The sequence below is a fragment of the Dermacentor silvarum genome, chromosome 11, assembly GCF_013339745.2.
Source record: "Dermacentor silvarum isolate Dsil-2018 chromosome 11, BIME_Dsil_1.4, whole genome shotgun sequence".
Taxonomy (NCBI): Eukaryota; Metazoa; Arthropoda; class Arachnida; order Ixodida; family Ixodidae; genus Dermacentor; species Dermacentor silvarum.
Window position 1 is genome coordinate 38,529,288 of NC_051164.1, and position 14,880 is coordinate 38,544,167.

Genomic DNA, 14,880 nt, shown 5'->3' on the forward strand with positions numbered 1-14,880 from the left:
GCTGTACCTGCTGTTGCAGCTACTGCAGCTGTTGTTGCAACAGCTATAGTGTTTGCAGAACACTTTTCATGAGGTCGGCTGACGTTTGCTCGACCCTCGGAGCTTTTGCCAGTGGTGGATGCATGTCCTCCCTGGTGTCCTTCTTCCCAACATAGGTGTACCCAACATCGGAGTACGTTCTTACCTGGCCTACTGCGTTAGTTCCCCTGTCTCTCGTGGCTTTCATTAGCTTGCTACGTGCGCGTCAGCTCGTTTGCATTTGGCACGCGTAACTTCGAACACTTGTTTGTGGTTTGTGTGCTTTGCATTTTGGGCGTAGCAGTGGGATTGGCTGCTTTTGCAGCCCAGCTTGCCTTGCCAGTTTTCTTGTCTTTTTTTCTTCCCCTCGTTCGAGACCCTTTCGTACTTCTGCTGGCGCCTCGTTGTCGACGTCGACGCGAACCTGGATCAAGACCGGCAGCGGCTTCCGAGGTTTTTCCCTCGGAGCTGAACCACCGTCTCATGTCTCCTACATCACTGTCGTCCTTACTGGCTGCGGAGATAATTCCTCCAGTCGCCATTTTTTAGGTGCTTAATGGGCAGACGTCTCGCCTTTTTCAGGCGATCTCTGCACTTACGAGCACCGTTGGTGTGCGCTTGCCCACATAGCGCACACTTCGTGCTATTGCGGTTCTTCTCATGCGGAATCTGAGAAAGCGAATAGACGTCTTGAATTTCTGTAACAGCAATCAACATTTTTAGCTAAAAATAAATAGAAACAGAATCGGTGAAAGGATACGTGTTTCTTTTAAGATCGCGTTTATCTACCTGTGCACGCAACAAAAAGTTTGTTAAAAAATAATGAAATACCTAATGTGTGTGCATGCTTTCAATGATGCTGGAGATGGAAGAATGTTGTTATACGTAAATTTTCAACAGACGCACCAATTTGACATATAATGGGAGTAGGCCATAAGACGAAGCGATTCTTTCTGTATTTGTTTTATTGTACCATATGGTGCGGAAGGCCAAGAAAAACATGGTGTGAAAGTTTCTAAGCTCCCCTTTTACATCTCGGCATGACAGCGAGTCTCGAGAGTGTAGAATGCAGCAGTTCAGACTCTGTTACTACGAGAACAAAATTTGTAGCTTGCTACATTTGTGCTAAGCAAAAGCCAGCGGAGTCCTTACTAAGCAGTACAGTGTGGTCCACTCCTAAAGAGAACATGTATACTGCGCATGCCTTTCTGTCGTTTTTAAATGAAAAATGCACAATCGGGCAGCTCTGCAGCAGATCAAATGTGGTTTCTAGAGCTGGCATACTTCTCGGCCTCCAAGCCAGTCGTTTTCATCGACATAGCTACCGCCGTGACTTGCAGCTAGAGCTGGAACTCTAGCTGCAATGGAGCTGTTCATGTTACACTGGACAGCACTGTACGCCTGAGCAGATGCAAAAACGTCACTGAACTACTCTAATACCAGAATCGGCTATCAGGATGTACTCGGCCGCTATCAGTTATTCTTGTATGTGCCTGATAGCGTGCAACATTTGTTCACTCACCCTTAAGTGTGGTGGAGCGTGCGTTCATTTTTTCGGTCCCGCCTACCCCGTATTGTATCACAGGAGAGCGAGTCGACCGTCGACCTGCAGGCCGAAATGTATGTCTCGAATATCCTGCCGGACGAGGCGACTATTGTTTACCCGGAGCGAGGCTGCGTGCTGGCAGCGTTGTGCAGCGACCACTCGTATGCAAGCTGGGAGGACCCGCCCACCCCACCACCGCAACTACGCCGCGGTAAGTCCGTAAGCAGGCGTCGATGCGAGAGCAGCGACCAACTGCCAAGTACACTGTACAGTGTCTATAGCAGAGCTTCTTCTTGGGGGACAGCCGGTTCATACCTAAAGCAATAACGGTAGCGTGTACGGTACGGACACAAGAAAGGTGACAAGGTGTTTGACCCTTTGTCGGTGCACTTATATTGCTGTCTAACTTACCGAAATAAACTCCTCGAGAGTATACAGTTCGTCTGGTAGCCTGTCTTGCGTCCGTCTCATAAACGCTAGCATAATCACTGCTCCGAGTATACGTAAATATGAACGTACGTATACGTAAACGTCATTTCAACAATTATCGGAAGGAAAATGGCGGCTGCAAGCGATGGCCACAGACAATCTGCGAGCCATGTAACTTCTAGTCACACAATGCTGCACAACCTGCTTTTCTCCACCGGTGTGTGGAACGCTCTCGAGCAGTCTGTGTGTGCGTGTTTCTGCAGGAGGCCGCGCTCACCCACCCGACGAGCGAGTCGTGTGCAAGCCCCAATCGGGCCGTTGGTCCTCGCTGCTGCCCGTGGGCACGGTGGTGCGCAGACCCTCGGTCAAGCTGGTCCAGCTCGTCGCGCAGGCCATACACGAGAGCCCGCACCGGGTACTGCGAGTCACGCAAGTCTATGCCGCACTGCAGTGAGTCGCCGCGTTCCCAGTTGAACGCTTGCCTTTTCTCGAACGCCTCATCTTGTGCGCGGTTGCAGGATAATCGATCGTGAACAGCGCGATAGTCAACACGTGCACGTTGTTCACGCTCGAGTTGAGCTGTTCGCGGTCGATGTGAAATAACAACTAGCCGAGTCAGCCGCCTTGCAGGACAAGAAGCCATGCAATGAACAATCTTCCCATTCTCGCTCTGTTTCTCCGTCATCTCATTTGCAAACAAATAAGACAAAACCGAAAAGCTAAGAATCTTTTGATTGTATGCATTTAGAAATAGAGTTTACCGACAAAAGAGGGCTACGTTTTCGCCTAGATACTATGTCATCGGAGTTATGCTTGAGTAAAGCAGCGCGACGAAATAACACGACCGAAAAGAAAATATACCCAGTGCCTGTCTCTCTTCCGTAGAGCTGTGTATGCTTTCCTTTATACATTAGTATCCTGTTTGCGTTGCTTACCTCAACAATAAAACGCGAACTGGCCCATCAAACCATCCTTTTTTGTACGGGGTACACTTGCTTTTGTGTGTGTGTGCTGGTACATAGGAAACTTATCCGCTCGAGCTTATGTATATACAGTGTACTACATCAAATATATTGACGTACGCGCAAGCAGTGCTCTAGTATTATTAGGATGCCGTGCCGACAAATCTCATCAGCAGGGACACTTGGCCCGAGCGCTTTTCTATGTAACCACCGACTGACCAAGTACCAATAACAGTATGCCTAACTAAAGATCAATATGTCTCATCATGATTATCTGACTAGCAAACCATGTTAATTTCCTGAAATAATAATGACATCCTTGTCGAAATCGCTCATTCTATTATTCGAAATTAGTTGTGATAAATTAGCGGTTCGCTTTTTTTTTTAAGCAATACGTTTTAAGTTCTACCATCACTCTTGCTGTTGTTTGCACTATTTCCGAATTTTGTGTCTTTTTTATTCTTAAAACAATTAACTCCCATCTAACCCCAACTTCTTGGCCAATCCCCCGCAGTTGGTAAGCTTCATTATTTGTGAAGCAAATAAGCAAGCAGACCCTATTCTATATTCTTTTCTTTTTGCATCACGTGACACGCCTCACTTGCAGGAACAGATACCCTTACTACAGGCTCCTGGACACGAAGAGCATCCGCAGCTGGAAGGTAAGCGACTCGGTTGCTATGGTTTCCATTTAAGCAATCATCCGCAACTTAAAGCTTCACAGCTCTTTTAGGCTTCTTCATAAGCTTAACGCCTGCGTTGGACCTAATGTATAATGGATAAAGCTTAAAGCCATCGATGTCATCCAAAACAGTTTCGTGACATTCCAGTATCCCTTGCCTTCATTTCATACACCACGTGGATCTCGAGTCGCGGCAGTGTGCGGAAACCAATAACGCATATTTCCATTCCAGTTGTGGATATCGTGCTTAGCAAAGTAACCAACAATCGACCTCATTGTAGTCACTGTTGTGGGGAGCCACTTGCCCCCATCTGTGTTTACAATAGGTGTGAGCACACTAAAGGGCGTTTTTGAAACATCGGCTTCTCCATTTTCCGGACTCTTTAGATGCATGGACCTCGTAGCTGCATCTGGGAACAGAATCGTACGTGCACATACTTGGATACATTCGAGCCCCCAGTGTCTTTTTATATTCCTAATTGCAAGCAATCCGTAACTGCCTTTAATGTATTTTTGTTTTTCTTTCCCATTCTGTGGAACAGCCGGCTGGAGTAATTTAACTCGCGCCAAATCATCAACCTACCTCTTTATGGATCGCTTGCCCTTTCTCTAAATAGACGAAAGACCAGTGATCAAAGACTAGAAAAAGCAAGAGAAAACAAAATGCTCAGCATACGTGATCTCTTGAAAAGTATTTCGCTCTGGTATACATACGCATGTATTCGTATAAGTGACCTTTCAGAAATGATCACCTGTGAGTTGGTGACTTGATTGCTGTTGTATGTCTGCACGGTTAAACATCTATAATTTTTATTTCTGCGAGTAATGTGCTGCATTCCTTGACATCCGCGTGTTTGCGGAAGCGCTATCTCGTCATCATGATCTCGTCATCATTACTTGAGATGAGCGACACCCACAGCCGTCAAATGTGTGGAAAGAACAGTGAGGTCTTATACAAAATTATATATAGTGAAGGAAGCTTCTAAGTCGGTAAAAACGTGTACATGGTGAACTTCCTAAGAAGCGCCCTCAGCTGTGTAGGTTTAACAAGTCTAAAAGGCAAGAATATTTGGCATCATCGTCATGATCACCATCAGTCTATATTAATGTCCACTGTAGAACGAAAGCCTCTCTCTGCTATCTCTTATTACGCCTGTCTTGCGCTAGCTGATTCCGACTTGAGCCTGCGAATCTCCTAACTTCATCACCACACCTAGTTTTTTGGGGTCCTCGACCGTGTTTCCCTTCTCTTGGTATTCATTCTGTAACTCTAATGGTCCACCGGTTATACATACAACGCATTTCATGGCCTGCCCAGCTACATCTTTTCCTCTTAATGTGAAACAGATTATCAGCCATCCCCATTTGTTCTCTGATCCGTACCGCTCCCTTCCTGTGTCCTAAAGTTAGGCCAAGCATTTTTCGTTCCATCGTTTTTTTGTGCGGTCCTCAACTTGTTCTCGAGCTTCATTTTTAACCTCCAAGTTGCTGCCCCATAAGGTAGCACCATGCAATGATTGTGTACTTTTCTTTTCAATGACAGTGGTAAGCTCCCAGTCAAGATTTGACAATGCCTGCCGTGTGCACTCCAAGTCAATTTTGTTCGTCTGTAAATTTCCTTCTCACGATCAGGGTCCCCTGTTAATAATTAACCTAGATATACTTATTCACCCACAGACTCTAGGGGTTGACTGGAGGTCCTGAATTGTTGTTCCCTTGTCAGGCAATTGAACATGATCTTTGTTTTCTGCATGTTAATCTTCAACCCCACTATTGCACTTTCTCGGTTGAGGTCCTCAATCATTTGTTGTACTTCGTCCCCATTGTTGCTGAATAGGACAAGGTCATCTGCAAAGCGAAGGCTACTGAGATATTCGCCGTTAATCCTAGCTCCTAAGCCTTCCCAGTCTAAGAGCTTGAATACTTCTTCTAAGCATGCAGTGAATAGCATTGGAGAGATTTTGTCCCTTTGCGTGACCCCTCTCTTGATAGGTAACTTTCTATTTTCTTGTGGAGAACCAAGGTAGCTTAGGAATCTGTGTAGATATTTGCGAAGATATTCACGTATGCCTCCTGTACTCCTTGATTACGCAATGCATCTATGAGTTCATATTTCAGTATTGTACAAAATATTCGCCAAGATAATTTCCAATAGAATATTAGCAGCACGTGTGTCAACCAACAGAACAGGCAGGCTTCTGGAAGGGATATTCTACAATGGATCATGTCCATGTCATCAATCAGGTAATCCAGAAATCTGCGGAGTACAATCAACCTATCTATCTTGCTTTCGTAGATTATGAAAATGCATTTCATTCAGTATAGATACCATTAGCCATACTTGGCATACTACCAACATATGTTTTTCAAGTCAATGAGAATCGTCATACAACAATCGTCATTGATATTTCGTGCCTTTTCTTTCTTTAACGCGGCCCGCTAGGTACTTTCAGGTCACGGGTGGCATGAGTGCATAAATATGACATTGAACGTATTGACAAGAAAGTAGCGAGCACATAGTGTTCAATACCGGAAACGCACGCGAGACAAAAGGTGAGTGTTGTTTAAGCGGCATTCACACGGCTGCATGGATTGCCGATGCAGCCAGCGGACCAGCAGTCATACTTGGCATAATACCAACATATGTTTTCAAGACAGTGAGAATCGTCATACAACAATCGCCATTCGGTTGAGGGTGACTTTTCGTTTGCACTGGTGTCTGACCCGCACACCCGCGACCACAAGATTCCCCACGTGCCCCGTGATATTACAATGTTTCACTCGCGGGAGCACCCGCGTGTTGCTCTCCTTGCGCGGGCCCCTACATTCGATCTATTTCCCATATACGTATCGCAACTGGTCGTGGCCGTCAGGTGCGAGCGAGCCGCACTTTCGTTCGTACTCGTTGCTATTTATGCGCCGCCCCATCGCCCTCTCGATCCCTTCTTGGACGAACTGTGGCAGGTATTTTCTGATGGCTCGGTGCGATCGTATATTATGGGGGGCGACTTCAATGCGAAGCATGCGCTGTGGGGGCCCGGGCCCGGCGATGTGCGCGGCACGCAGCTCGTGCAGTTTGCCAACGCTAACGCCCTGCAAATTCTCAACAGCCCCGCGTCGCTGCCCACTTTTGAGACGCCGTACGCTCGCTCATGGATCGACGTCACGTTGGCGTCTGTCTCTCTTGCGAGCGCGGGTTTTACTTGGCAGGTCTCCGACCGCGATAATCTTTCCGATCACCGTTACGTCGAATTTACTCTCTTTGCTGCAACGAGACGTCTGGAGCGTGTCCTTACGAACTACGCACGAGCCCAGATCCTCGAATCCCTACGATTGCATCCGTGGTTCGAGAGAGTTCAATACGCCTCTTTATCCTCTGGGCATGCGCTTGATAGCGTGGTCGCGGATTTTTATAAGTTATATGAGGGGCTCCGTCGCCGCTACCTGCGTAAAGCTAAACCGCGTGGCGGCAAGGCAAATGCGTGGTGGAGCCCTCAGCTCGCTGAAGAGCGCCTGCGTGTGCGCGCGATGCGTCGTCGCTTTCAACGGGCCCGCGACCCTGATCTGCGCTCGTTTTACAGGACGCAATATGCGTCGGCTTTCGCAGCCTACAAGCAGCACATTCGTAGGGCCAAAGACGCGGCGGATCGCGCGCTTTGCCAGGATATGACGGCTCGCAACCTTTATGGTTCGCCGTTCAAACTGGCGTTTGCGAAGTTACACTCCGCGACGCTCCTCCCACCGCTTGAGACCTCGCCCAACGTCCTCACGTCATCGGTGTTGGCGTCTGCTTCACTGCTGTTGAGTGAGCATGTCGCGACGGATGACCCGGGTTGTGATACCCCCTTTCACGCACGACTTCGCACGCTCGCGTGCTCTGATTACCCTCCCGTGCCTGACGATCACGCCTTTACGCTCCCGGAGATCGAGCATGCGCTGTTTCAGGGCAACTTACGTTCGGCGCCGGGGTTGGACGGGCTCACCGGCATGTTTGTTCGGAACCTTTTTCGTATTCACCCTTCCTTTTTTCTTCTTTTATTTAATGCGGCCCTCCGCCTGGGACACTTCCCTACGTCCTGGAAAGAGGGACGCATTATTTTCATTCCAAAACCTGGCCGGCCGCCTCATTTACCCTCAGCTTATCGTCCTATCGTGATGAACTCCTTATTCGGCAAAGTACTGGAACGTTTACTAAATTCCCGGCTCTACTTTTTTCTAAATTCTAATCACCTCCTTCACGATTCCCAATTTGGCTTTACACATGCCCGGAGTGCCCCTCTCGCCCTGTATGTCCTGAAGCAGCGCCTGCTCTCGCTCAAGGCATCAAAAACGCCCGCCGTTCTGATCTCCCTCGATTTTCAGGGCGCTTTCGATAGCGTGTGGCACGCAGCGGTGCTGTTCTTTTTGCGCAGACACCGCTGTCCGGCCAACCTATACCACCTCTTGTGCTCTTTCCTCTCGGGACGGCGGGTGGTGTTCCGGGCGCGCGCGGGTGAGGTATCGGCTAGCCCGACGATCGGCAGTCCGCAGGGCTCCCCCATCAGCCCCTTACTGTGGAATTTGATCGTCCACTCCCTGCTCAGCCTTCCCATGCCGGACGGCGTGCACTTACAGGCGTACGCGGACGACACCATTGTGCTGCTGTCTGGCACCTCGCGCCTGCAGCTGCAGGGTCTGGCAGAATCTGTCTTGTCCTTGATTTGCAATTGGGCCCGGCAAAACAAGGTCAAAATTAGTCCGTCAAAATCTTTCTTTGTCTTCTTCAACAATGGGCATATTGGCACTTCCAAGAGGCGTCCGTCTATTCGTCTAGACGGCGCTTTTCTAAAACATCAAGATCACATTAAACTTCTCGGCGTGGTCTTTGATGATAAGCTTAATTTTCACGCCCATGTTGACTTTATCAAGACTAAAGCCGAGGTATTGGTTACTCGCTTGCTGAATTTCGTACGTCTGCATTACAGGCTACGTCCCGTCCTTTTACGACGCCTTTATAGACAGGTTCTGCTCCCTGCTGTTGCATACGCATCGCCGGTGTGGTGGCCCGCTTTCCCTACCTCGCACCTCACTGCCCGTGTGCAGTCGGTTCAGCGCTCGCTTCTGGTGGCGTTGACGGGCGCCTTCCACACGACTCGTACTTCGGCATTGCAGATCCTGGCCAACTGCCCACCACTCCCATTGGAGCTGGATCGCCTCAATGCCGAATTCTCACTTTTCGTGTTGCGCCAGGTGACTCATTTCGCCAACGAGTCGTTTGACCCCCGCAACCTGGAACGCCCGTTCGACCCGTGGTCGCGCCATCCGCGGGAGCTGTACCGATTGCGGTTCTACCGCTTAACGCCCCAACAGGCCTCACGTGTGTGTGCCACACCTGCATACCACGTGTTCACGGACGGTTCATTTACGAGCGTGTCTGCGGGCGCCGCTTTCGTGGCTTTTAACCCACGTGGTCATCTATGCGCTGTCCGCAAATACAAGGTCGTAAACGCGTCAGGCGCCTACAGCGCGGAGGTGGTCGCCTTCACTGAGGCGCTCCATTACCTCACCACGCTGCAAACATCCTCGCCGGTGCACATATACACGGATTGCCTATCTTTACTCCTTGCCCTCTCAAACATCCGTGACGTTGACGCTCGTGTTGTCTATTGCAAGCGCGCGTTAGCGTCGCAGAGCGCTGCCGGGCGCCATGTCTACTTGTACCACGTCCCGGGTCACCGTGGCGTTCTCGGAAACGAGCTCGCGGATTCCGCTGCTTCTTCTGCGGCCACCACGGGTCTCTTGCGGGAAGTGCGTATCTCAGTACGTTCGGTCCGGGCGCGTCTCCATCGCTTGTCCCGGAATGTATGGCATGGCGTCTGGCAACGCGAGGGCGCAGGCACATCCCTGTATCAATGGCTCCCCAGCGTTCACGATATCCCTGAGTGGTGTCCCCCTCACCGCTCGCTGGTGCATCTCCTCTCGGGTCACGGGCATTTTGTGCCCTACCTCTTCCGTTTCCGTCTGCACGCCGATAATCTGTGCTCGTGTGGGACGCCGTGTGAGGACTTATCCCACTATTTGCTGGCCTGTCCTCGCACCGCCCAGGTTGTTGCTGCATTGCGTGCGGCGGTTCGGGTACCTTCCATCACCCCGCCTACTTATCCTCTTTTACTGCGCTCGCGGCAAACCCGCGCATTACTTATTCGCCTTTCTGTTCTAATAGCTCGGTCAGTCCCCACTTCACCTCCCGCCCCTGCTGTTTTGCCCGACGCCTTTTAATTTTTTGTCTTTCACTTTCATCTTCATACTTTCACATATTACTTTTGCATGGCTGTTTCTGGCCATCGCCACTGTTTATGCCAACTATGGCGGGGGGAACCCCGTGGCCGATGCCTTAAGCTGCATGCGCCATCGTCATCATTTCCTGTTCCCCCTCTCTACCCTCTTCCTGTGTTTCCTTTTCCTGTCTGTCATATTTCTTGCGTTTCTCTTTTGGTCTTTCTCTTTTCTCCTGTTTTCTCTTCTTTTTCTATTTCGTCCTACAGCCACCCGTGTACCGTAGCGCTGCCCACCATCAACTGGCTGCCTCCTGCGGTTCCTGACGTCAGCAAGGCGCTGCCCCACGTGTGGCATTTCATGTCTCTTAATAAATGGGATCAGGCGGTTTCCGCGGATCACTGCCAGGTTTTTTTCCCCTCTCTCCAGGAGCTTGTTTTGTTTTCTACATTCGGCCTTTTTTCTTTGTATTCCCTGCGCGCCGGCACTTCGCCTCTCATATCGCACTGCTTTGTCTCCGAGACCATTTTTTTTTTTCTCTTTTAATTGGCTTTCTTTAAATCTCTGTTTGGGTTGCTCCTGTAACCCCTTTTCATTTCTTTTCTATTGGCCTTATACCTGCCATACCTCTTTGGTGGTGCGGGTTTGCCCCTTTTTATTTCTTTTTTTTTTTCCACTCCGGGGCACAGAAAAAGCCATTCCTATTTCGTGCCTTTTCTTTCTTTAACGCCCCCCCCCCCCCCTCCGGTACTTTCAGGTTACGAGAGGCATGAGTGCATAATTATGACATTGAATGTATGGACAGGAAAGTAGCAAGCGCATACGGTTCAATACAGGAAACGCACGCGCGATCGTTGTTTAAGCGGGATTCACACGGCCGCCGGATGGATTGCCGTTTCAGCCAGCGGACGAGCATGACGTAGCTAAGCGCCACCCAATCACGTCACACACAAAAACGTCGCAGACAAGCTGCTAGCGGCGCGATTCGTTAAAGCTCAGCCACGTGATGGCTGTCTGCAGGCTGAACGGAAGATAATTCTCACCGGGCTGATCCAGTTTTACGGTCAAGATAAGCCCCAAAGCGCGTAAAGAATCAAATCAATTACAATCAAAGGCAATACTTGCCTGCCCCTTCGTTCAAAAAAATAAGTGTTCTATTATCACTACATATGGCCGTGTAGTGCTGATAGCGCATCGTGAAATAACCCAGCGCCTACAGCGGTGCATGCTACTAGTTCCTGGCTGCGTTTGTCATTGACTACTATTCACTGCCACTTATTGCTCGCTAAGCGGTTACAACTAAAGCCCCTGGATATGCTTGGTATCTGTTAAAGCGTACACAGGGAATTCAGTTACAGCAGATAGGAGTAACTTCTGAAAGATTGTAAGAAGACTTGCACGGTGCAATACGCCATGCATCGAAACTTGCGTTAGTAGCCGATAACTTAAGTTTCCACCGGCGCATAGCAATTCCTGGGGCATGCGCGGCCACACTGAAAGCTTCACACGTTTTTTTTTTAACGAAAGTCATCGCTTGATCGGCACCGTCGCTTTTCTGCAGCCCGCCACTTCCGCGATGTGCGCTGTTGTAAACGGGTCGGTACGTTAATACGAAAGGCCTAGAGCCAGATAAGCCAACGAGCACTGACGTGTACAAATATGCTGGCGAGCAAGTGGAAACATAAAGAACTGCAGAAAGAGGGCTTGTGACTTTGTGATAATTTACGTCTTGACTGGTGGTGCAAATTAAATAATACTTTTACCAGGATGGAGGTGGGAGGGTTGTTGACATAAAGGCTATGTGATAGAAGTGTGAAAAGAAAAAAATGGTGAAGAAAGCTGTAAGGAGTTGGAGTGCTGTTTTGCGAATCCAAGGTGGGTGGAACGTTAAACTTCGAGTTCCCTTCAGGTGTCATTTTCTGTCATTTCTCATCTAGCATCTTTCACTTTCAGCACCCAAGCTGCGTGAGCACATTACACAAAATAGTTTATCCGGACAATATCACTCTATCAATGGTTGAAATTCTAAGTAGAGCATACAAGTATATATTATATAATATGGTCCCGTTCCTGCGTACTGATAGCGCGTATGCCAATTGTGGGCTACATTTCACGAGGTTAGGCAGCAACGTAGACGGAGCAAAGCCTGGCGCACCCATATTCACGAGTACGCTCTTGCCAAGGATGACGTTCGAGCTCCTCGCCGAGAGAGGCGCAGGGAGCTGACGCCGAGTGACGCGAGGTCTGTAGCAATGCGTCTGACCTCTCTCCCAGTGCGAGAAAATCGCCCGGGAACGAGGTGAATGAAAGTGTGTGACATTATGTCTCTCTCGCTCACCGGCACCTCGATATTCTCGCAGAGCTCGGTGCGTAACACGCTCCTCCGAAAGTGGTTCATGAAGCTCCGCCCCACGTCCGGAATGTGCGAGACGGTTCGGCCAGGGAATTTCTTCTGGGGCCTCAACTACAGTAAAAGGTGCGCGTGTGCGTGTGTGTGTGTGTTTGTGCGTGTTTGTGCGTGTTTGTGCGTGTTTGTGCGTGCGTGCGTGCGTGCGTGCGTGCGTGCGTGCGTGCGTGCGTGCGTGCGTGCGTGCGTGCGTGCGTGCGTGCGTGCGTGCGTGCGTGCGTGCGGCTATACGTAACCAGTCGCCGGCTGCACCCTATGTCGGCAATTTTGGTCAGTAATGCGAAAACCACGTTTGGTTTATTCAGCCACTCAGCAACGACTGCCGACCGGTGGAGGACTTTTCCGCTGTCCGCAACTAATTCTTTCTTGATCCTTCGGTTGGACCGCTGTCACAAGCAGAAGGATTAGCTGCGGATAGTGAGAAAAAAAATTTTTTTCTTCTTGCTGCTTTTTTTTTCGCTCTGACATGATGCGTAGTTCTGTCAACCGTGTATGCATCGGTTGAGATTGATATGCAGGTAGATGAACATGGAGGGGAACGGTGAGGTAGGTCAATAATAAAGTTAACTTCGCCAAACAACAGCGACAGAACGCCCTACAGAACATGGTGTCATAGCGTATCTCTCTAAAAGCAGAACGCCCGTGTGCTTGTGTTGTAGTGCACGTTGAGGAACCCCAGGTGGTCAAAAATAATCCGGAGCCCTCCACTACGGCGTGCGTAATAATGAGAACTGGTTCTCGCTTGTAAAACCCCAGAAAGAAGAAGAAAAATTGGCAGTGGTTTAGCTCTGGTTATACCTAGTCGAGGTGCGATAGCTGCAGACCCTCGGCTGCGCTTTGGCTTCGCTTATAGTTAGACGTGGGGTTATTAAACTTAGTGGTTTGCCACTAGACTAAGAAAAAAGGAGAGACGTTGTGGTCAAGCAACGGGTAAAACTATTTTTCACACCAATGAATAGGCTTCTATGATCCGTAAAGTAATGGGCTTTTGTGGCGACATCGTCAATGCCATAGTTAGGCTCATGAAAGTTCCGCTGAAGAAGCAGGTCCAGACTAGTTACCCTCAGCGCAGTTGTACTGGGCTGCAACTGATTAACCTCAAGTTGACATCGTTCTTCAAGGCCTTGAATGAACGCTTTGTCTCATTTCGGGTTCTTGTTGAAATCTCCCGTCATAATGGTTAATCCTCGTTCTGTGCGGCTGGACAATCCATTGGCCACCACGTCCAAGGCGGTTGAGGCACCGGCCTGCGGGGAGAGACTAAGCGAGCCCGTCTAGCGGCATTGCTTTCACGGCGTTTGGCCAACCGTTCGGCACGCTCCTCTTGAGACTCTTCCGCGCGCTCTCTCCACTTCATTTCTACGGCGATCCCTGGCCTCCTACAGGCTGGCCGACTGCTCACCATGCATACTGCGGCCTCAACTATGGCTGCGGCGACGCGAGCTCTCCCCTTCAATGCTCCCGGTTCTCACAGCTGCGCAGCGCAGCGCAGGGTGTGACGTCATACAGAGGGTCCAGCGAGCGCCCAACGGCAGGAGCGGCAGCTGCGCGACAACCGCGACGAGGCGAGTTGCCGGAGAATCGAGGCCCGTGGTGTGGCGTCACACAATGGCCGCTGCGAGCGCGCCAGCTGTAAAGCCCCTTGATCTTGAAAGTAGCAAGACTGTCCTCCGCGCGCGCATTTCCTCCTCAATTCTCCTCGAATTTGTCCCCTCCCCGGGCTGGCGCGGTGCGCACGGTACGCCGAACCCTCCAGTGGCTCGCTGCAGCCGCATTAGAATCAATGCGCTCACTTGTCTATTCGGCCATTTGAATCGTTATATGGGAATTCATCCCTTGTGAAACTGACGTGACGAAAGTACGCTTCAGGCTGAACAGCATGACAATTTTTTTAAGACGCTTCGGTAAAAACAAGCGGAAGCACTCCGAAAAAAACCTGTACCAAGTAGTGGTTGAGAGGTTTGCCTCTCCGTCGCCACTTGGGCTGTTCGTATCGCGGAGGTATATTGAGAGCATATAATGTAAGCAGCATAGAATATACACGAGAATTTGTTTCGTAATCGTGGCTCTTAAAAAGTTCAAAGAAGGTAACCAAGACGACATGTGATAGTTTATTTAAAGCGAATTCGCGTGGGTCAAAAGCCGTTGCACCAATGTCAGTGTGCAAAATACGTGTTGTGTTTGCGAAATAGGCAATATTCTACTTAACGCACGCGCCTATATTCCGTAACGCTGAAACGACGAGAAATTGTATTCCATCACCTCTGGGACTACCCTAAGTCTCTAAAGAAAGAGAAAAAAGAGGCTGATTGCTCACAGGGAAACTTCTAAGACTATTGCAATGGATAATAAACTTACAGCATTCAAGATGTAAAAGCTTAGCAGAGTTCAGGGGGATTATGAAAACGTGTAGCTTGTACGTTATGAGCATTCGCGAATAACAACACATGCCAGATACGTATAACTTCGCTTTCTTGCGTACGGCTATTTACTACACGACGGCTGCCAAGATATCATTGAGCGGTTGTTAATTGACTTTACTTTCACTTAATCAACTCACGTTCATATGCCTATATGCAGG

General features: G+C 49.5%; 1 protein-coding gene across 1 annotated transcript in view; it reads left to right on the top strand.

The window, feature by feature from the left end:
* LOC125941287 (forkhead box protein G1-like) overlaps positions 1 to 14,880 on the top strand; it is a 108,087-nt gene that overhangs the window by 759 nt on the left and 92,448 nt on the right. Inside the window, exons 2-6 of the mRNA XM_049658272.1 lie at positions 156 to 172; positions 1,604 to 1,775; positions 2,257 to 2,443; positions 3,563 to 3,617; positions 12,253 to 12,368. Coding sequence (XP_049514229.1) covers positions 156 to 172; positions 1,604 to 1,775; positions 2,257 to 2,443; positions 3,563 to 3,617; positions 12,253 to 12,368 — 547 coding nt within the window. The remainder of the gene's footprint in view (positions 1 to 155; positions 173 to 1,603; positions 1,776 to 2,256; positions 2,444 to 3,562; positions 3,618 to 12,252; positions 12,369 to 14,880) is intronic.